This window comes from Lygodium microphyllum, chromosome 26, assembly GCF_053477565.2.
Source record: "Lygodium microphyllum isolate KBCC chromosome 26, Lygodium_microphyllum_v1.1.10, whole genome shotgun sequence".
Lineage (NCBI taxonomy): Eukaryota > Viridiplantae > Streptophyta > Polypodiopsida > Schizaeales > Lygodiaceae > Lygodium > Lygodium microphyllum.
The window spans coordinates 77785861-77808534 of NC_141160.1; the positions used below are offsets into that span (position 1 = coordinate 77785861).

The window sequence follows — 22674 nt, forward strand, 5'->3', positions numbered from 1 at the left end:
TATCGATCCATGCACTCTAACTAAATCATGTGGCCCGAAGGTAGGTTGCCACATAGAAGTTGACATATAACACCTGTGTTGGACATCCTCGTGTAAGACCTTTAAAGATTTATACTTTTCATGCCCCTTTAATTCGAGGGTCTGTACTACATGGATTTGTTTCTCTTTTCCCTTGCCCTTGTCCTTATCCTTTTCTTTATCTTTCCCCTTTTTCCTTTGAGGGCAATTCCAAGCAGCGTGGTTAGGAGATAGGCAATTAAAACACAACCTTTCTTTTTTGGCCTTATCAAAGTCATCTTGACTTAGCTTCGGCCGTACATATTGTTTCTTTTCAAAGGGTTGTTTCTTACCCTTAAGGAATGGCATTTCCTTTTGGATTTACCTATAAATTTTGAGGTCTCAAATTCCTTAGTCCGTGTCGGTGAGACTAGTGAGTGTACCTGGACGTGTATATCTTCATTGATTAATGCAAATTTAATTGCCTCTTCAAGCGTCTTGGGTGAACTCCTTTTCACTTTCTTTTTACAGGGCTTATCTAGTCCCCTTATGAATCCTCTTGTCTTTTGAAATTCATCTATTCCTTCCAATTCGAGGATTATCGCACGTACTCCTCGAGATATATCAGCAAAGGTCTTCCCTTTTGTCTGACAAAATCCCAATCTTCCCAATTTCTTTCCATTTCATTCTCAGGAAGGAATTCTTTCAGAAAGACCGATTCAAATTGAGCCCAAGTTTCAGGTATTTTATTTGCCTCTTTTAAAGTTCTCCACCATTTATATGCTTTCGGTCCCAAGGTTAAACTAGCTTCCAGCGCTTGGAGATGTGGTGGAGTATTCTTTAATTTGTGTAAATCCTCCCATTTTTGGAGGAAAAGTGTCTTTGTTTCTATCTTTTTCCTCCCCATGAAACTGAGGGAGTTTCATAGCTTTTAACACTGGGTTATCCCTCAGCTTTTGGTGGGGTTCCCTTGGGTCTCGCATAGTCACATCTACATCTTTCGATGAAGATGGAATATCTGAGGTCTCTACTTTATCTTTATCCCTTTCTAGTCATAAGGCTAATTGGGATTTTATTTCGGTGAGTGCTTGAGTTAGCAACTCCATTTGAACCCCCTATGCTTGCACACGAGCAGTTAGATCATCAAATTGCTCTCGTGTAGCAAAAAATTCTTCCCAGGGTTCTTCTTGCATTTCACTTTCATGGGGATCCACCATAGGGCGGTCCTCGGAAGTAGAGCCTTCCATTACCCCCTCGTTATCCCCTCTCTCTCTTTCCCCTCCATCTATACACTGGAATTGGAATTGGAAAGAAATTGTAAGAAATTTGGAAAGTAAGGGTGGACACTTCCTTGTATTTCGTCCGCCTGATTTTTGTCAAGCAGTGTGACAATAAACGGGCCGTGGAAGATGAGGTGGAGTTTTCGTGCTTTCTTGTCGAGCAGGAAAGCTGGGCTGCCCTGTCACGTTGGATGCGGTCCTGAATGTATTATGTCGCCTGCAACCCAAAGAGGAGAAAATTTACGGCGGAAGGGGTGGACGTCACAGGCCACGTGTATTACGGGGTCACTTGAACTTGGGCGACGGCCTTGACGAATCACAGGGTCACTTGGACCACCAGACACTAGCCACGTCGCCCGTCTTCAAATCGCGAGTGGCCCTTAGCAATGACGCCTGTCTCCAATCGCAAATAATTCACTTGTCTCCAGGTCGCGAATGGCTCTCCAGGTCGCAAAATGCTCTGATACCAGTATTACGGGATTGGGACTGAGTATTACAGGATTGTCTTTGTGCAGACCAGATCCCCCCCGCGAATGGCTCTCCAGGTCGCAAAATGCTCTGATACCAGTATTACGGGATTGGGACTGAGTATTACAGGATTGTCTTTGTGCAGACCAGATCCCCCCCCCTCTCTTTCCCCCTAGAAGGAAGTACGAGAACTCAGAATTCGCCACCCAGCCATGCTTAGGAAGATGCTGGAGAATTCCAACGTATCTCTCTTGCCAGCCGTCAATTCTTGGTGAGTTATACTAATTTATAACTCACTTGCTTCCTAAGCTCCCTAACCTGGTATGGGCATCCAAAGCCCCCGGACGGCCATCTCTCGTGCTATTCCCAATAGGATACATTCATTAATGTAACACCAAACCTTGGGTGTAAATTAAAGGGAAATTTGTTCCTGGTGTATCGGTTTACCATTACTAAAGTAATGAAAAATCACCTTTTAGTGTACTTGGTTTTCACCAAGAATAAGGTTGATAATGAAGATGTTGGGAGCATGTCTAGGTTATAAAAAAATGCATGTTATTTTCGAAAATGTATGTTGATCACTTTTCTTGGTCACTTTTAGGGCAACTATTGCTTTAAAGGCCGGAAGATCTGTGAAGAAATATCCTAATGTAGAAACATAAATGAAAGCGTATGACAAAGTATAAAATCAATAGAACTTAGTATTGGGTTGTCTCACTTACGCCTCACTTGCGCCTACGCTCACATAGGAGTGTCGGTGATCAGTAGGACACTGGGGTACTTTTACTCTCGGTATGAGAGGTTTTTTCCTCCAGACTTTTTGTCTTATTTCGTGTGTGCTTATGTCACACACTTAGTGGCACTTATCGTGTTCGGGTGTGAACACCCCTTACAACCCTAAGGCTTAAGGGTTATACTTTGTACTTTCAGTTTACACTCTTTCAATCTATTGCATTGGGTGTCGTGCTTCACTCCCACACTGTCTACTGATTTTTGTGCTGAGCTTCGATGCTGTCTCGATCTCACATTTGGTATCAGAGCATTGGCTCAACTCAGCTCAGCTCAGGTTCTCCTTAGCTCCGCTCAGCCTCCGGGGAGCTTCTTGCTCAGTCTAGCTCTGCCTCCTAACACAACAGACTTCTAGGTTACCACAGCAATCACCAGCACATGCAGGCTGTCCTGCTCCTGCCAGGCCATCTCTGCCTTCAGCACCTGTGTTGCGCCCTTGAGCCTCTCCTGCAACACTGCGTCCTACACCACCAACTCGCCACATCAGCAGTCGCCAGCATTTTGCCTTGCGATAGTCTTGTTCTGGCCCTGGGAGCTCCTCCTGCTCCTGTCGCCTAGTCCTAAGGCGCTTGACGCCTCCTGTCCGCCCTTGTGCCACGTCCACCTGGAGCGTTGCTTGTGTCCGCCAGCTCATCTGGAAATGCCGCTTAGATCTAAACTTGTGTCTGCGCCTGTTACCTGCCCACGCCACACTTGCACACGACTGCAGTTGCCCTATATCTTGTGGCAAAGGTAATTTGTTTCTTCAAAAAATTTTTAATTCCAGATTTATCTCTGGAAAAGGGGGCTTCTGCCTAGGTAGGCACATAATTCTGGATATGTGTTTGGGACACGGTTGATGCAAATTTATGGGCATATTCATAAGAAATTTTGGGGCTTTTATGTTTTTGAAGACATTGGCACATGTATTGCAATTACAGTCACTGATAGATTGTTTTGAACAAATGTGGGACAAGAAATTTCGGGGATGTTGTTGATACAGTGTTGCTGAACACCGATTGCCCCTTGGACTGTATACATTAAAGACAGTTTTGACAGAGTGCACCTCTGTGTACTAATTGGAGAAAAGAAGTTCTTGCAATTTTTGGAAATTTTCAGATTTCTAGTTTGGTCCCTCTTGGACATTGCTCTTTGCTTCTTTTGGTAATTGATTATCATGGCAAATCAGGGAAGAGATGTCTTCACCTATGTATCCAAGGAGGATAGATTGGATGGAAACAACTATTCACTTTGGTCCTTCATGATGAAAAATGTGCTTGTGGCGAAAAATATTTGGGATAATGTCAGTGGAGAAGAATCTAGACTTGGATATGTGGCTCCAGCTACCTCTTTTCCAGGAGGACGTGTACAACGTGCACCTCAGCTTGCTCCACTTTAGCCACTTCCCTAAAGATCAGCAGCTTAAAAAGCATGGGATATACGAAATGCATAGGCTTTGTCACTGATTGCATTGGCAGTTCAGTGGTCAATCATCCCCCACATTCGTTCAGCAGCTTCTTCACGAGAAGCTTGGCTAACTTTGGAGCAAATGTTTGTAGGCAAGAATGAGACTTGCATCTCTTTCTTAAAGAAAGAGTTAGAGACATTGAAAATGGATGAAGGTGATTCTATTCAGGATCACTTGAACATAATTCAAGACTTGCATGAGCAACTCATGAATGTTGATGAGTACTATTTGTATGCACAGATGATATCTACCACTTTGAACTCATTACCTCCTTCGTACTTGGCTTTTCATACGGCCTTAAATCTCACCATGAGGATTGCGGCACAGCCAATCAATTTTCTTTAGTTAGTCAGTTTGCTTCTAGAGGAGGAGCAAACAAGAAGAAATAGTAGTGTGGATGTCATAGTCTTTGAGCAAGCTTTTATGGCAGCCAAGTAAAGAATGCTCTGCAGAGTTCTGGGACTTGTAGCACATCATAGGCAAGTAAAAAACAAGGGGGATACGCAAGCCAAAAAGGGCAAATGCCATTATTGCAAGAAGCCAGGCCACTATATCACTAAGTGTAGGAAGCTCATTGCTAAGGAGAAGGAGGAGCCAGAAATATTTGTTTCTGATGCTCCTTCTACTGCTATTGAGTCCGGGTCCTTTGTTGCAGACAGGGACTATTGTTTTTACACATGCAGTTATGACACTTCTTGGGCTGATCGAGCATTTACCTCTACTGAGAATGCAGGCACTTGGTTTTTTGACAGTGGTGCTTCTAAGCATATTACATCTCGTAGAGATTTATTTGCTTCTGTTTGTGCAGCTCCAATTGGCAAGTTTGTACGGTGTGCCAACAATGTATCATACCCTGTTAGAGGTATTGGGGAGATTGTGCTCACAGCCATTGATGGTTCTATTCTCTGCCTATAGGATGCTTTGTTTGTGCCAGGCATAAAGAAGAATCTGCTCTCTATTTCTTCTTTGGCATGTTGTGGATTGCAGGTCACATTTGATGGTGACAAATGCATGGTGAGAGACAAAGAACACATGACTTTGGTCTTGACAGGCACTTTATGTCATGGGTTATACAAGTTGGATGCTCTTTTAGTTGATCAATCAGCGTACTTGGTATCCACTCTTACTCCTGCTATGATACAGGCAGAGTTATGGCATGCTAGGATGGGGCATGTGAACTTTGGTAGCTTGATGCTCTTACAGCGTACACAGATGCTACATGGATTACCTCTACTAGAGAGATCTCTTGAGCACTTGTGCGAAGGATGTATTTTGGGGAAAATGCACCGGTTTTCGTTTCCCCATGATGTTGCTTTTAGAGCAACATCCAGGTTGCAGTTAGTGCATTCAGATGTATGTGGGCCTATGCAGACAAAGTCATTGGGAGGATGTTACTATTTTGTGACTTTTATTGATGACTTTACTCGCTTTTGCTGGGTCTCCTCTTTGGTCAAAAAGTCAGAAGTGTATGATGCACTCTTGGCTTTTATTGCACTTGTTGAAAACCAGTTTGGTTGTAAAATTAAGACTCCGTTCAGACTGAGGGGGGGAATACATGCCCTCTATGCTGAATTCTTTTTTGAAGCAGAAGGGCATTGCCCATCAGTACACTATTGCTTATACTCCACAGTAGAATGGGGTTGTAGAGAGAAAGAATTGGTCACGTATGGAGATGGCCAGATGTATGCTGAAAGCAAAGAGCTTGCCACACAGTTTTTGGATGGAAGCCATCATGTGTGCTTGCCATGTTCTGAACAAATGCCCCACCAAAGCATTGAAGAAAATTATACCTTTTGAGGCTTGGAATAGCCGGAAACCTTCTGTTGGATACTTTCGTACCTTTGGGTGCCTTGCATATACACACATTCCAAAGGTACTTAGAAAAAAGTTGGATAACAAGGTTGTCAAATGCATTTTTGTGGGATATACTAGTGAGAGCAAAGGCTACCGACTCTATAATCTTGTTTCTGGAAAGGTGTTTGTTAGTAGGGATGTACTATTTGATGAAAAATCAGAATTGTCCCTGGCTGGTCTAGACATATATCAAGCTGCCCGTGATGTATTTGAAGGGCTGCTGCCCATTACATTTGGTGATTCAGCTGGAGTTTCAGCAAGTGAACTCAGTGTTCAGCCAGCTGCTCCTTTGGAAAATGCAGAAAATCAGCCATTGGCTGATCTGAATTTTCAGCAAAGTGCTGAAACTGAAATTCAGCAAGAGCTTATGCACAGTCAGGAGGCAAGACAAATGCCTAGATGGTATTTACAGACTATAAAAGATAGTCATTTGGATGCACCCATGGCTGGTTGTACTAGAAGACAAGCTCGTATGCATGATACTGCACATACCATGGAGTTTGTTATGGCAGCAAGCACCCTTCATGATGAGGAACCTGAATGTTTTGAGGATGCACAATAGAGTGTACATTGGATGGCAGCAATGCAAGATGAATTGGATTCTATCACTAAGAATCAAACATGGGACTTGGTGTCTTTGCCCTGTGGGAAGAAAGCCATTGGAACAAATTGGGTCTACAAGCTGAAACGGAATGCAGATGGATCCATTGACAAATATAAGGCAAGGCTTGTAGCGAAAGGCTACGCACAAAAGAAAGGCATTGACTCATTTGCTTCTACTTCCCGCATGATGACCATTAGGTCTATGGCTACTGGTTGCCCATTATAGATGGACTGTGCATCAATTGGATATTAAAACTGCATTTTTATATGGGGAACTTCATGAGGAAGTATAAGTAGAGCAGCCCATTGGTTTTGCAGTTGAGGGCTCGGAACACTTGGTTTGCAAGTTGAAAAAAGCTTTATATGGCTTGAAACAAGCTCCTAGAGCTTGGTATGCAAAGATAGATGCTTTCTTGCTTAGCCAAGGGTTTATAAACAACTCATCTGAGTCTATCCTTTACGTATGTAAAGAGGGGGATCCATGTTGATCATTTGTCTATATGTTGATGATCTCTTGCTTACAGGGACACATGTTGATCAGATTTCAGCATTTAAACAAATTTTGTAGCAAACTTTTGATATGTCAGATCTTGGGGTCTTTGCATTATTACTTGGGCATTCAGTTCATACATGATGCTAGAGGTATTGGGTTATCACAGTCAAGATACATTGGTAAACTTCTTGAGAAGTTTGGCTTACAGGATTGCAAGCTAGTCTGTACACCAATGGAACTTGGACTAAAGCTGTCATTACATAATGATAGTGATTTGTTTGATATACACACGTATGCTCCAGCAGTTGGATGTCTTATTTACCTATGCAACACTAGGCCGGACATATAGTTTGCAGTTTCAGCCCTGAGTAGATATATGCATCAGCCACGCATGTCACATTGGCAAGCTGTTAAGTGTGTTTTCCGTTACTTGCAAGGTACTAGATCTCTTGGATTGCTTTATACCAAGGGGAAACCACTGCAGTTATATGCTTATAGTGATTCTGATTGGGTTGGTGATTATGATTCACGTCACTCCACTAGTGGCAATTGTTTCTTTCTTGGCTCATCTTGTGTATCTTGGCTTAGCAAGAAACAATGCACTGTTGCCACATCGTCATGTGAAGTTGAATACAAGGCAGCTTTCACTACCACAGTTGAATGCGTATGGATTAGACGTTTGCTAGCTGATCTGGATGTATCCGTTACGGAGCCTACTCCTTTGTTCATTGACAGTCAGAGTGCCATTGCAGTGGCACACAACCCAGTGTTTCATACACGCATGTAACACATTAAGATACATTATCACTTTGTTAGAGAGCGGCTACATGCAGGTGATATCAGCCTTGTCTATTGTCCTACCACCGGTAATGTGGCAGACATCTTCACCAAAGCTCTTCCTCATGATAAATTTGAAGCATTTCGCAATGCTTTCAATTTGATCTCCTTTGGTGGCGGATGATCCTTGTACTCTTGATCACTCTTCACTCTAGGGGGGTTTGTTGGGTTTTCTCACTTATTCTTCACTTACGCCTACACTCACATAAGAGTGTTGGTGGTCAGTAGGGCACTGGGACACTTTTGCCTCTCGGTATGAGAGGCTCTTTTCTCGAGACTTAGTCTTATTTTATATGTGCTTATGTCACACACTTATTGGCACTCATCGTGTTCGGATGTGAACATCCCTTATAACCCTAAGGTTTAAGGTTTGTACTTTGTACTTTTAGTTTACACTCTTTCAGTCTATTGCATTGGGTGTTGTGCTTCACTCTCACACTGTCTACTACTGATTTCTATGCAGAGCTTCGATCCTGTCTTGATCTCACAGTTAGTTAGGGTTAGGGTAACTCAGAGACAATGAACACATAGGAAGTCTAAATGAATGATTAAATGCTGAATATACAATGCTCATGCAGCAAACAAACCATGCAGGGAATGAAAATTATACCCTGAACTCTCATGTTTGGAGGACCAAGGTAGAGGTGATGAGCGGGAGTGTGTGTTGCACTCTTGACGATTTTTGAAGGGTAGCAAGGTAGCCTCCAAGTGTTAGATAGCAGCAAATGCAGCAAACAATGATGCTAAGATCAATGTCGGACAGGTTGAAGAGAGAAAGAAAAATGCAAACAGTGATGCGAGATCAGTGTTAGAAAGGCAGAAGAGAGAAAGAAAACTGCAAACATAGATTCAACTGATGACGTGGCAGTAGTTTGTACAATCAATGCAGACAGCAGATGATGTGGCAACATCTTGCATAGTAAATGCAAGCAGTAGACTGATAGTACAACTAGGATGAGGTCACTAATGGTTGGGTGACAGTTGGTGAGGCTTGTAAACGCAATAGTTTGCTGATATGGAGAGGCTATATGATAGCAATGTAGCAATCAATAGTAGTCGCTTGGTTGGAGACATTGCGAATCAACAAGGTGGAAGCTGGAAACAGGTGCTAGACTGATGTAGACAGCAATGGACAGCTTCGTTTGAGATGCCCTTTGCGAACATGGTACGGGAATGGAAGTTGAAGGGCTTGAATCATACAAAAATGAGATTGGATTGAATGGAGGGCAGCTTATCTATTTATAGAAAGTTTTGGAACCTTATACTACGCACCATTTTAAACTCTCTTGAACTATGCATCATTTTAGGATTTTCATTAATTAAGCATGTTTGGGGCTATTTAAGAGGCTAATTCAGCCTAGAGAAACCAAGGCATTGGACAAAGGGTGCACGTTGGTTACCGAGTGGCTTGCTAAGTCTTGCAAAGGCGGCCAGAACCATAGTGATTTTTTTTTTTTTTGGGTGGTTTGATAGTGATTGCTTCAAAAAAAGTGAGTAGTAGCCGATTAAGCAATAGATGGAGATAAGTGGTTCGATCCAAAGGCTTTCACAAGATAAGCAAGCTATCCCTATCACTACTAGGTATTGATGTCAAAGGAATAGACAAGGGTATGTGAAGCAAATATGGTGAGTATGTGGAGAGGCAAAAAAGTGTGTGGAAAGCAAGCTAGCAAAGCTAAGCAAGCAAGAGAGACTACCATGTACAATGCTACATGAATATGGTGGATCTAGAGTCAACCACTCCAAAATACCGAAAATAAGTGCGCATATATGCATGTTTACAAGAACAAAATGCCAATGTGCTAGAGTTATACAAGGGGCAATGCAGGTATGATCATGCTCATGCAAAATGCGATGCAATGATGCCTCTTGAATAGTGTCCTCGTAGGGGAATTGTTCACTTGCCCAAGCACCCTTTTGCAATCATGCCATCTTGATGATGTAGATGAAGATACAAAGTACAATATATAGAATGTCTAAGAAAGATACTATAAACAACATCTTGTCACTTGCTAAGAGAAGAAAGCGACCCCCTCTCAAACAGGAAGGGAAAGTTTGAGGGAATCACCCTCTCCCTGTCAAGCTAAAGAAGTAGGGGAATGTGTACCGAAGCTGATCCTAGATAGTAGAGGTAGCCACCATTGGAACGTCGGGTATCAAGATCTTCTACCTAGTTAGAGTTAGTGTACCCTTGCATATATAAACTAGAACCATAAGTCAGGCCATAAGAATAGGTACATCTCAAATATCTCAAAACACGAAGATATGCAATCCGATTTAACATCCTAGGTGCATTGAAATAGTGACTAAGTAAACTAATTTAGTAAGCTAATTTAGCCTAGTGTGAATTAACCAAAGGAGTTTCCCTACCACAGATCTATAGGTGTGCTCTCGTCAAAGGGCTGATCTAGGGTAAAGCGGAAAACTACAGGTTGAGAACCAAAAAATGCCTCATACAGAGTTCTCTGAGGGATAGGCAAAGTCAAGTACTGATTGAGAATGTACATCGAAGTGTTAACAATCTCGACCCATAGGTGCTTAGGGAGCTCTGCTGCGAACAACGTAGAGCGCACGATGTTCATGATGGTTCGGCTTCTACACTCTATGACTCCATTTTAGGAAGGAGAGTTGGTAGAGATAAGCTAGCAAGAAATGTCATATTCTTGTAGAAACTCAAAAAATTCATGGGAGGTGGAACTCGCTTTCACTATCACTTCTCATGCATCCTATAGGACAACTAGTTTGGTTATGCACCATGAGCATCTAAGTAGAAAAATATGTAAAGGCATCGGGCTTATGCTTGAGAAAGTACATCCGTATATATTGAGAATGATCATCCATAATAAAAAAGAAGTATAGTATACTGTTTAAGGTGGCGATGGATGTCGGCCCACAAAGATCAACATGAATCAATCTAAGAGATGCCTCAGCTCTATGGATAGATAGTTGAGGAAATGAGATACGGTGTTGCTTTCCAAGTTGGCAAGCTTTATAGATATCCTATGATAGCTTCAGGTATGGAAGACCATCAACCATTTGTTGATGCAATAACTAATAAAGAGAGTCATAGCCAAGATATCCTAAGTGAAAATACCAAAGATGCTTAATACTTGAAGGCTCTCGTGCAGTGGCTAAAGCTTGGAAGTGATGGAACTTAGAGCCCTCCACTATCAGCTCAGAAAGAAATTATATCATGTGGTATAGGCCACTAGCTATGCCACTAGCAATCACTAAACTAGTCTAAGGGTCAAGGACCTCCACTGTGGTCATTGTGAAGAAGACTATTTGACCCAACTAGCAAAGTGGCTGAACAGATAACAAGTGTCTCCAAGCTGGGGGACATAGTAAACATCATTTGGCGTAGTGAGATTTAGGCCTTTGTTAGTTGAAAAACTAACGTGATTGTGAGCTTAAATCTTGATTGAGGAGTTGTTTCCAACTTGAACTCGTTCGACTGTAGGGGCTTGGAAAATGAAAATGTCCTCGATGGGGTTATATGATTGATAGCTACACCGTCCACAATCCAAGGAGTAGGTGAAGTACTCGGTTGTGACGAGTGGGCCTCTACAATTACCTCGTCAATAGGCAACTCATAAATATGGACAAGACTCGCATCTTCAAATGTCTTTACGGAGACGATGTGGGCCTTTGCAGACTAGTTAGACAAGCCCTTGGACATTGAGAATGTTGTCGATTGTGATGGCTGACCGGTCGTAGCGTGGGTCTGGTCACGCCATTGCCCTTGTCGAGGGTTGCTACCACCTTGCCTTCCTTGTTGGGGGTTGCCCGATTAAGAGCGCAGGTCTGAGTCTTAACTTTTGGTGTTGTGCCTCTTGCCTTTGATCGACACTCGTCGTCAAAGTGGCCAGCCTTCTAACAATGATGACTATTGGTTTTTCTTTGGTATATTTTGCTACTTGAGTTTGAGAGACGACTGGGAGTTTCTTAGGATCTTACTAGATTTATTTTGATTTGGATTTTGAGTTTGCTTTTGATTTTAAGTGGAATTGTGATTTGGTTTACCCTTCTTCTGTTGCCCCTTCTAAGAAGAAGCAATGAGAGGTCCCTTTGCGGAGGTCAAACTATGAAACTGATTGAATAGCCAAGTGTAATGCAATAGCTGACATTCGAATTTATAGAATGTAGGCATAGTGGACTGTGAGATCACCTATTGTACAAAATGGAAATATTTTTTAGGCATCTTGTTTAGAAACAATGTGATTTAATCATTCGAGGACTTGGGAACCCCTGTGGTAGAGAACTTGGTGAGAAGGCATTGATACTCAGTCAACTTGACTTTCAAGTCATCCCGGTCAATAATTTTAAAGTTTTGGAGCTCATGATCCAAATTGATGTGACTGGTTCTATCCCAAGCTACATAGCAGTCAGTCAAGTATATCCAAACTTGCATAAGCTCGACAATAGCAGAGATATTCCTACCCTTCCATGAGTAGCCAACCCCTATGGAATAGTATAGGATCAAGCTGGGGTTACAACCAGTGTACAAGATCCTATAGATTTTGTGAGTCAAGGATGTGTCTCATCAAGTTTGACCAGGTATTGAAGCTCGATCCATTGAAATGAGTCTTGCTGTTAAAGGCATGTTTGACTGATAAGGAGAAAGAACCATGAGGTGCCAGATAAGTGGGATAAGATGGATAAGGAGATGGTGAAGGGGATAAGTAGGAGGGGGAGGCGGGTAAATAGAAATAAGCTGAAAATGTCCAATAGGTGCCGATTGATGCGGAGGCATTGGAGCATGAATGTTTCCATAAAGTGCCAATGGAGATGGACGTATCGGGACATGTATATAGTCTTCTTGATTGAAATGAAATGAGTGTGTTTGTTGAACCTATCAATAATAGTCCATACGCCATGGTTGCCATTTGCTAATTTTGGCAAGTTAAAAAAAAAATTCCATAGCAATGCTTTTCCAAGGTTGGCTTGGAATTGAAAAGCCCTGTAGGCTTTTGGCTATCAAACTTAATCTTTTGGCACTTAATACATTCTTTGACAAATTGTTCAATGTCTTATCAAAGACTTGGCCTAAAGAAATACATTTCAAGTGCCTTGGTTGTGGCCAAAATACCACGATGAGCCATGTAAGAGCCACATGACATTCTTCCATTATTTTAGACCTGAAATCTTTAGTAATGCATAACTTATTCTCCATCAAAAGAGATTTATCTTTGATAACATAAGAGTCTACTCTTTTACAAAGTTATAAACTCTCCCAAATGATTTTTAAATCTTCATTAGAAGTATACATATCTCTCATACTAGTGAAATTTGTATCATGAATCATGGACATTGCATGAATTTGAGGTCTTTTTGATAGGGATCAACTACCTTGTTTTGCTTTCTAAAAGCATACAGTATTTAAAAGCTAAATTGAGCTAAATAATTGGCCCATCGAATATGCTTCTTAGAAATCTTTGGCTAGTTGAGAAAATATCTTAGACTGTCATGGTTTGCCTTGATGAGAAATTCTCCACCTAAAAGATAGTGTCTCCAATCTTTTAAAGCTTAAATGATGGCCATTAACTCCTTTTCATAGGTAGTAGCATTCTTTTCTACATTTTGTAACCTTTTGCTTGCATAAGTAACTATATGCCCTTCCTAGTTTAAGACTGCACCAATGTAGTCTCGTGAAGCATCACATTTTACGAAGAATGGTTTTGACAAATTAGGTATAATCAAAACATGCCCTTTGATGATATAGAACATTAGAGCCTCAAAAGCTTCTTTATTTAGTTTAGTCCATCGGAATGCATTGCTTTCTTGGTTAAATCATACAATGATCTAGTAACCATTGCAAACCATTTAATGAATCTCTTGTAATAAGAGCATAATCCTAAGAAAGGACTTGCAAACTTTCGATATGCTCTAGAGATTCTTTTCATCATTGTATTAAAGGTTTTAAGAGCATTGGCAAGACCAAATGGTAGCACAAGAAACTCATACAAGCCAAAAGTTATCTTGAATGTTGTTTTATGAAGAGCATTGGATAATTCACAATGCTTTTCATATCCATCTCTTAAAGCCTTATGAAGGGCTTGCACCATTGGAAACTATAAAAGAGGATCCGCCTACAGTAGATGACCAGAAGGAGATACTTTAACCGGAGCAAATAGTCTTTCATATGATTAGGAAATGAGGAAGAAACATTTTTAGAATTTTTTTTTTGAAATTAAAAAAATACTCTCATTTAGATTCTAAATGGATGTCAGATGAGTATTGTAAAGACTATTAAGAAATAGTTGTAGCTTATGAAGAAACTGTAGGATCGGAAATACTTCAAGCAATATCTTGAGTATAAGATGGATTCCAAGAGGGAGAGATGTAACCAATCTTTTGTATATAAATTGCTATCAAGACATATTGACTTAAGGGTTTAAATTGATTTGATGCTCATGTACTTTGAAAGGCGATTTGTATTATGTGAGTATTTCAAAATGTAATTAAATGTTTAGCTTTTTATTTAAGGGTGACTAATGGCTAGAATGCCCTATAATTATACTTGGGTTGTAATTGATGAGATGTCCAAGAGAAATTAAAAGTTTTGTTTGATGATTAGATTGATTAGAAAGCTCGGGATGAATAAGACTTTTATACTTAGATAGTTAGATTGACTAGAAATACGTATAATGACTACTGTATTATACTTTTTAATTCAATATTATTTTTTAAAATATAATTTAATTTTCCTAGTAAAACTAATATCAATATATATTTTTCGTTATTGTTTTATCTAAGATCATCCTTGACAATGATCTTGACAATGTGTTTTATGAGTAGAGATCATATATTAGGTGTGCGTAGGCAAATGATCAACGCGACTAGAGCTAAACATAGATATATTGCAGGAGTTAGAGCAAAATTATAGTGGATACATTGCCTTGTAAGAGAAATATACGGATACAATGGTATCCAAGCTCCAATTTAGGTAAGTAACGAAGCCGGTGTCCATCAGTATGACACATATGCATGTCAACAAGGGTGTAATGAAAATAGAACAAATCCAAATAGTAAATCCCTACTACACACACCACTTAACAAAATAGAAAGAGAGAAAATAATTAAGAGTAGTACAAGGATTATTACTTATTTATTTTAAATGAGAAAATTTTCTTTGCATTGTGGAAAATTCAACTCTCATAATCCACCACACGGCCATTCTACATAAGAACAGTTCCAATACTGTTACCACATGCATCACACTAAACGATAAATGACTTCCTTAGATACAAGCACAGGATATGAAGTGGTCTTTTTTTTTAACTTTTCAAATGTTGAAATTTCCATTGTTGCCCATCTAAATGACACATTTTTCTTTTGTAAAGCATGCAATGGAGATGCAGTTTTAGCAAACCCACGTACATATTTTCTGAAGTAAGAATATAAACCCAAGAAGCTGCGGTTCTCATATACTTTTTTCAAAGATAGCCATGATTGTACTGCCTCAGCCTTTGCAGGGTCCATGTGAATTCAATCAGCCGATACAATATTGCCCAAAAAGTGGATTTCATGCAAAAAGAACTCACTTGTCTTATCATTAATAACCAATCTATGCTTACGTAGTTCATTGAACACTATGTTCAAGTGTCTTCTATGCTTTGCATCATATTCTTTGAGTAGACAATCATGTCATTAAAAAAAATGTCCACAAATCCTTTGTGGCTTGAAAATGCAATCCATCCTCTGATTAAAAATGACAAGAGCATTTATAAGCCCAAAAGGCATGACAAAAAACTCATATAACCCAAAAGATGTCGTGAAAACTATCTTCGATACATCCTTCGGTCTAATGTGTATTTGATAATATCCACTTTTGAAATCTATATGGTTGAATATGGTTGTCCCTTGCAATCTATACCATAACGCCATCAATCCGAAGGGTTAGAAACGGATTTTTTATTGTGATCTTATTCATAGCACGATAATCAATGCACATATGTCATGAATCATCATTTTTTTGCACCAAAAGCACTTGAGAATAAATGAGATGAGCTGGGTTGAATTAGCCCTTTTTCTAATAGTTCATTTACTTGACTCGTAATCTCCTCTTATTATGTTGCACTGACTTTATAGGGTGACTTATTAGGTGAGCTACTTCCAAGGATAAGATCTATGCCATGATCTCCAAGTTGTTTAGGTGGTAGTTTTCCTAGAAGTGACTGAGAGAAGCAATTAGCATATATTTTTAAAAATGACATGCGATCCTTCTCTAACTTAGAGATATTCTTAACATTCTCACTATTATCTCTATTCTTAGTAAAAACCAAGGACGTTGAAAGATGATTTTTCATTACTTTAGAAATGACAGCTACAGATACAACATGGACAGATTTCTCTTTTAACTTTACATCAAGTGTGAGTGTCTTTTTCTTGTGTTGATAGTAATCTCTTTTGCATGAGAATCAATAATTGCATGCGTACGATGATACCATGGCATTCCAAGCAATTTATCATAACCCTCAAGTGAAGCAATGAAAAACTCTTCACTGTCCATATATCCCTATATATGCATCCGAAGCTTTCAAATGAGTGGTGTGACATGCTTTGCATGGCCTTTACATCCCATTCCAACTTCCCTCATGGTTCCCATCTCATCCTCTTTGATACCTAGATGGGTTGTCATGTTAGTAGAGATGAAGTTAGCTCGTGCACTATTATCAAAGAAAAACAATGCATACCGATCCCTAATTTTATCCTATGCTTTGCATAACTTAGTAGCATCATCATTGGGCTGATCGCTTACAAGATTGGGTACCAACCCCACTAATGTTTTAGGCTTCTTTTCCTTAGGATCTCCTTGATTTTCTAATTTTCCAACTTGTTGCTTATTGGCATAGTACCTTGTAATATGGCCCTATGTTCACATATGAAACATTTATTTGCAGCCATCAATTCTCTACATTGTGCCAATGTTTTCGAGCCCTTTCTTTGCTATTTTAGCCTCTTTACAAGTTGATTTTCAGATCTGCCCTTTTTCTCAATCTTAAGCAACTTTTTATTCGGCTTTTCCTCACTCTCTAGGAAGCGTGAATCCTTTGCGTGCAACAAAGTATTTGCTGTAGTAGCAGACACTATGAGTCTTTTCCACCCTCACTATAGTCCTTTGCTACCCATTTGGGTGTCAAGTTGTTATATATCGACGGTTGCAAAAAGGGTGCATTTGTTGAATTTACATAAAAACCAATACCAAACGCATCATTTGCATGACCAACACTTATTCCTTGAGCCGCATAAACATTCGGGATATAGATGCATTACCAAACGTACTACTTTTTGCCCTAGGTATCAAGCCAATGCTGCCATACATAGGATTTTGTACATTTCCAACTATATCCAAATACATTGGGCCTTGCACACTATGCATTGGCTGCTGCATACCATAGGGATTTGTGCCATACGTTCCCATATATGGTTCCTGTCCAACCATAGCATGAAAAGTTGTGCTACCACCAAAGTATCTTGGCTGCTTCATTATAGCATGCATGCTTGGCTATCCAAAATCCATTGGATTGGCACTTTTGTGATGGCCATGCATTTGCATTCCTTACCTCATAGGTATCAATTGTTTTGCTTCATTAGGACCTTTGGGAGCTTCGAGTGAATTCTTTGGCATTGCCTTTGGTGCACCTTGCTATCCCGAAGGTGTAGAAAATGACTTTTTTTTTCTTTCCGTTGCTGTCCTTCTTAAGAGCATTCAAAAATCGAGTGAACTGAGGATTCTTTGCTAATTCAGCAAAGAGATTTGTTGTTGTCCTCATTTGATTCTTGAACTGGTCGTTAAATTTCTCTTCACTTTGCTAGTCGTCAGCCTCATTATGCCTTGAAGGCCTTACATCTTGCTCAACAGTAACATTTTCAGCTTGCTGTCCATGGTCTGCTGAGCCTTGTCCAAGATTTGACATTGCATTTTCTTCTTTCCCATACGAGTGTCCATACTGAGAGGCATCATCACAGCTTGATTCCATCTTGGAAATGTAACCATGAAACCATGAAACCAGCTTTCCTTCTTGGAAACATTGGTAATTCCTTGATCAAGCACTTAATTTCAACAACTAATGAATAAGCATAAACTGAAATAGACACATTACCTTATCAATCTTGGACAATAGACACCCAGTTGGTCCCAAAATTGGTCCCAAAACTGGCATCCCTTTCGGAGTTTCTTTAACGTTAATTGCTAATGGATTGAGTACAAGTTGAGATTCCACAATCTCCTTTGTTGATCCAAAACAATCTTGTTGTACATATAATCAGCAAGCAATTTGGGCCAAGTGCCCTTTCATTTTCACCTAGGAATTGCACAAATGGAACTACCAATTGGCCAAATGTTGCCCCCAATTCACAATGGATGTGGCATATCAAATCCTTGTCAATTTCATAAATTTCAGGTGTTGATTTGAGTATACAATGCCTTCTCCTGTTGGCATAGGTCCCAAGGTGGTCTCTAAACCCTAATTTTTGCAGAAATTTAGGGTTTACAGCAAAGATCCCTTTGTTGTCCATTGAATTTGGCTGAGATCTGCTTAAGATGGCTGAGAAATGTTGTCCACAACTGTCCTTGGGTCGAAATTGACACCAACCCCTAGAGCCCAACAGGCATAACTTATCACAACTTTTGCCTTTGATACCCATTGCATCCTCAGGTCCTTGGCCTGTTACCATGAAATAATTGCCATGTGCATCACATGTGCTAAACAACCTTTCGCATTTGATTAATAACTTAATCAAATGTTATTGGCAAGATTAAACCATCTCAAAATTTCATGTACCTATGGCAGAAACTCTCTTGAACCGCACACAAATTTTGCATTTTGCATTAATTAAGCATGTTTTGGGGTGTTCAAAGATGCTAATCAGCTGTAAAGCGTGTTTTAGCTCAACAAGTGGATACCTACATTTGTTATTTGGGAGATTTCTAATCAATAGGTGACATGATTTGCAAAGAGTATGACCAGTTTTTCGTCCTACTTCTGCATTTGGACAGCAATTGTTGGCAGCCAACGCTTTCTTTTTCCCACATACTTGGCTGCCAAGTAGTCATCTTGATAGCAGCCATCACTCCGGATAGATTTCAACACCTCGCCTTTGAGAATTGCATTTTGCTCCCTCTACATTTGTCTTTCACACCTGGTGTTTTCTTCAACATCCCCCTACCATTACCTCGTGGTTCATGCATTCTGCCTTTCAGCCTTGCTTTTTAATGTTTAGAATTTGTGGTGTTTTTTAGTTTTCAATGACACTTCACTGAAAAAAAGATATTTTGATGGTCATTTGCTTTTTGAAAAGTGGGGCTTTTGGATTTAGATTCAAAACGGGATTAAGACACTTCTTTCTAGACAATAGTCTTCTTCTAAAGAGTACCAAAAGAAGTGCTTTCTGGGATTTTTGGTCAAACAGTTATCCTGGAAAATTGATTTTATCTGAGATGGAAGGTAATGGCACAAGTGGATATGCTGCGACTAGAAACCCTATCAGACCAACTTGTCAAAATTTTGATTGTCAAATTGCATTCTTGAACAGAAGCTTCATCAAATATATGGCCTTAATTGATTAAGATGACATAGGATAGCCATGTTTGCAAGTTTTCAAAACCTGTTAGACATCCTCGTATTAAATCCCTATTAGATTTGAATGATAGCCATGAACTATATGTCCAAAATGAAGAAATTTCCCAACAAAAAGTCGGTCTTTTGTCATATTGATGAAGAGTTTATCTAGCTACTCACAATGCTCTTCCTCTTCCTTTGAGGTAAAGAACGAGGGGCATATCACTGAAGCATGTCTCCACTGAATAACACAGATAAGAAAGCCCCACATCTCAATTCAGTGAGTTGCAAGCCATGTGCCTGTTTCATAAAGTGATACTTGGTTTTGACTGTCCGTTCATGATTGATGCTAAGCATTGGCAAGTGCAAATTTGAGGATAGATGAGAGTTGTGACATAAAGCAGTAAGAGAAGATTGTGTCCTATCTTCGCTTTGAACTTTTATGAGATCTCTGAGGGTGCATCCAGACATTGACAGATATGTACAGGTATGTTGAGATGGTGGTGCTAGGGTTTCTATTCATGTCTATGGGCAATGGTGAACTATAGGAAGGCCTGCTCCTTGGCTTCTGCAGTCCAACTTAGATGAACTAAGTCATGACCTGTAGATGTGGGAAGTAGTAGGGTACATTTGGCAAAAAAAGCTTTTACTGTGACCTTTCTTTAGTTATCAGCTAGTGTCCTCTTAACTAGCAAATAAAAGTACACGAATTTACGTGCATTACATAACATTCAAGGGGAGAGAGAGAGAGAGAGAGAGAGTGTGTGTGTGTGTGTGTGTTGATTGCTGCTTTGTCACTTTCAGGTTCTTTCAACAGCCACTTTGGTAGATAGAAAGACTAGATCACAGGCATATCAGGCCTGGATTGGCTACTACAAATCCTTGAAGGGCCTTCATTTGGACAAAAAGAAGCTTGTAGAGTATGCTAATCAGTTCAGCTGCTCCATGGGCTTTAAAGAGCCTCCAGCACTTTCGAGAATGCTTGTCTCAAAGCTGAATCTGCATGGTGTTCCGGGTATAAGAGTTGAATGAAGGGGATTGTACATGTCACAACATGTGGCCTCGTACTCCCAAAAAGTGGGTGGGTGCTCTATTGTCAAAATGAGCAAATGCGCACTAGTGTGTGCCGGAGCATTACCCTTTTGTTTCCAAGAAGAGCTCCTAACGCTTAAGTTTCAAAAAGCAAGGGCTCTATGGACTTTTCTTTGAAAAGAAGAGAGTTAATTTAAAAAAGTGAAGTGAAGCTGAACTAAAATCAGCACTTAACAATTCTAAAAGTAGGCCACTTAACTTGAGATAACTAAGGCTACATTTTTGAAGAACTATCTTTGTTACCGTACCATTGTAATAGTAGATGCCCTAACAAGCAATGCTAACAAAAGAAATTATAGTACTACTCTAAACATATGCCAATTGATTCACGTATTTGCCTTCCAAGTGCAAGTAATCATAGCCTGCTTGGTGTGTTCCCAACTATTTAATACCCATGTGTTGACCTTTTTAGTTTGTACTCATTCAACGACCAATTTGATTATCATTAATCATATCTAATGCAACCTTTTTACATTTTTAAGGCATATGTAATTTTTAGTGTTATTTTCTTAATATCTTAGGTGTCCTTTTTCATTTTCAAGTGAATATCTTGATTCTTGCAATTACAATTATGTAAGAGCCCTTCTTTCATTGGGCTCACATTGGAATTTTTTATTATCATGATCTCCTAGCCCTTTATTATAAGGATTGTTGGATTTTCATTATGGAACCTTCACTTTCTTGGTGCTTGATCTTTCTTATGAACCTAGATTAATATAATCCTTGATCTTGCATTAGCATGACTTGTCATTGATGTTTTTCTCAAGCACAAATTAGAATACAAAACTCGTCTTATCAACATGTTGCAAGTAATTGTCTAATTGAATGCTTTGAATGCTCACAAAGTTTTGTTCATTTGGCTTGCAAGCATCCTATCTCCATGTAGGAAAAAGTACCCTTGCTTGCTAATACTTAGAGGTGAGTTTACCCCCCTTATGGGCACATTGGCATATGGGCATGCATATCTTTCTCAAGAAAAAAGAATAATCAAAGACATTGTGATAATTGACCATTACTTGATGGGAGTGGTATGGAAATAAATTCTCACATAATCCTTACTTTGGTACTCTATGAAGAGGTTTGTGACCAAAATTGGCACCAAGAAATAATGCTTGCTCACTTACAAGTCACAATAGTAAAAATACTATCCCATTCCCTTGTTAATGGGGAGTACCATGTGAAAGAGATGTTTCCCTTGGGATAAGGTGAATGTGCACGCTTAACTTTTGATTGTAGGCAAATAGAAACAAATACTTATCCATGTTGGACAATGATGCACCATTGCCTTTTCTCCTCTAAATTGTGCACATGACAATAATCTTTCCTCTTTGACATAGGTATTACAGTTGCAATAGAAAACCCCCTTAAATTCACACAAAAATAAAAGCTAGCTATGGTTCTAAACCATTATTCAAGAAGATTGCCCTCACTCTAATATATATTCATTAGTTTTGTGCCTTGCAATGTTAAAGTCTTGCTAGAAGTGAAGCATGCATTCCACAAGCTCCACCATGCCTCAGGATTTTCTCTTGCCATGTTTTTCAAATCTTTAATGAGTTCTTTGTATAAGAAGGTGATACTAAGTGGATACTATATTCTTTTGAGATGACTTTTTTAACTTGCTCTAAGTAATCTATTGCTAGACTCCTTGTAGAACTTGGTATTAACATTGAAAGTATCATTGACATTCTTGTGCTATCTTGGTTTCGTTAATAATCCAAATACCAACATGTTGAATTGCAACTAAACTTTCTTTGAGTCTTTGTAATGTTGTGCATTTGATAAATTTCGGTGAAGCACAATCCATGTCTAATATCAATTTTCTATTAAACAACATGCTATCTCCTAGCTAATGTAACTCTTCTAATAATCTATGCATGTTTCATTGGTGCTATTTCTTCCAGATTTAGACTCATTTCCTTGGCTTTTGCTAACATTTCTTTGGATATCTCGCAAGCCCAATTCAATTCATCTCTTTCTACATTACAAAGGTAGGCACATTGAAGAGTTACTTAGTCTTGCAAGATTTGTATAAAAGTGCTTCAAGGATTTGCCTTTCCTTTGTTAATTTCATCCTTAAGTTTGCTAATTGTGACTTTTACCATATTGTTGAATGCAATTAGCCTTAAGTGCCACTTATTTTCTACTAACCACTTGCGCGTTTCTTCAATTCTATGTAGGCTTTAATTCAAGTATGATTGGTACATGGTTTGGCAATTGAAGCCTATTTCCATCTTGACTATCGATGCT

At 39.6% G+C, this 22674-nt stretch overlaps 1 protein-coding gene across 2 annotated transcripts in view; it reads left to right on the forward strand.

Annotated features, from left to right (window-relative positions):
- LOC148013447 (DEAD-box ATP-dependent RNA helicase 26-like) overlaps nucleotides 1-20877 on the forward strand; it is a 63170-nt gene extending 42293 nt beyond the window's left edge. The window contains exon 10 of one of the 2 annotated variants that reach the window (XM_087667817.1): nucleotides 20137-20877. In XM_087667817.1, the coding sequence (XP_087523943.1) occupies nucleotides 20137-20364 (228 nt within the window). In that variant the 3' untranslated portion in view covers nucleotides 20365-20877. The remainder of the gene's footprint in view (nucleotides 1-20136) is intronic. The other variant, XM_087667818.1, reaches the window with a different exon arrangement.
- The last annotated feature ends 1797 nt before the right edge of the window (nucleotides 20878-22674 follow it).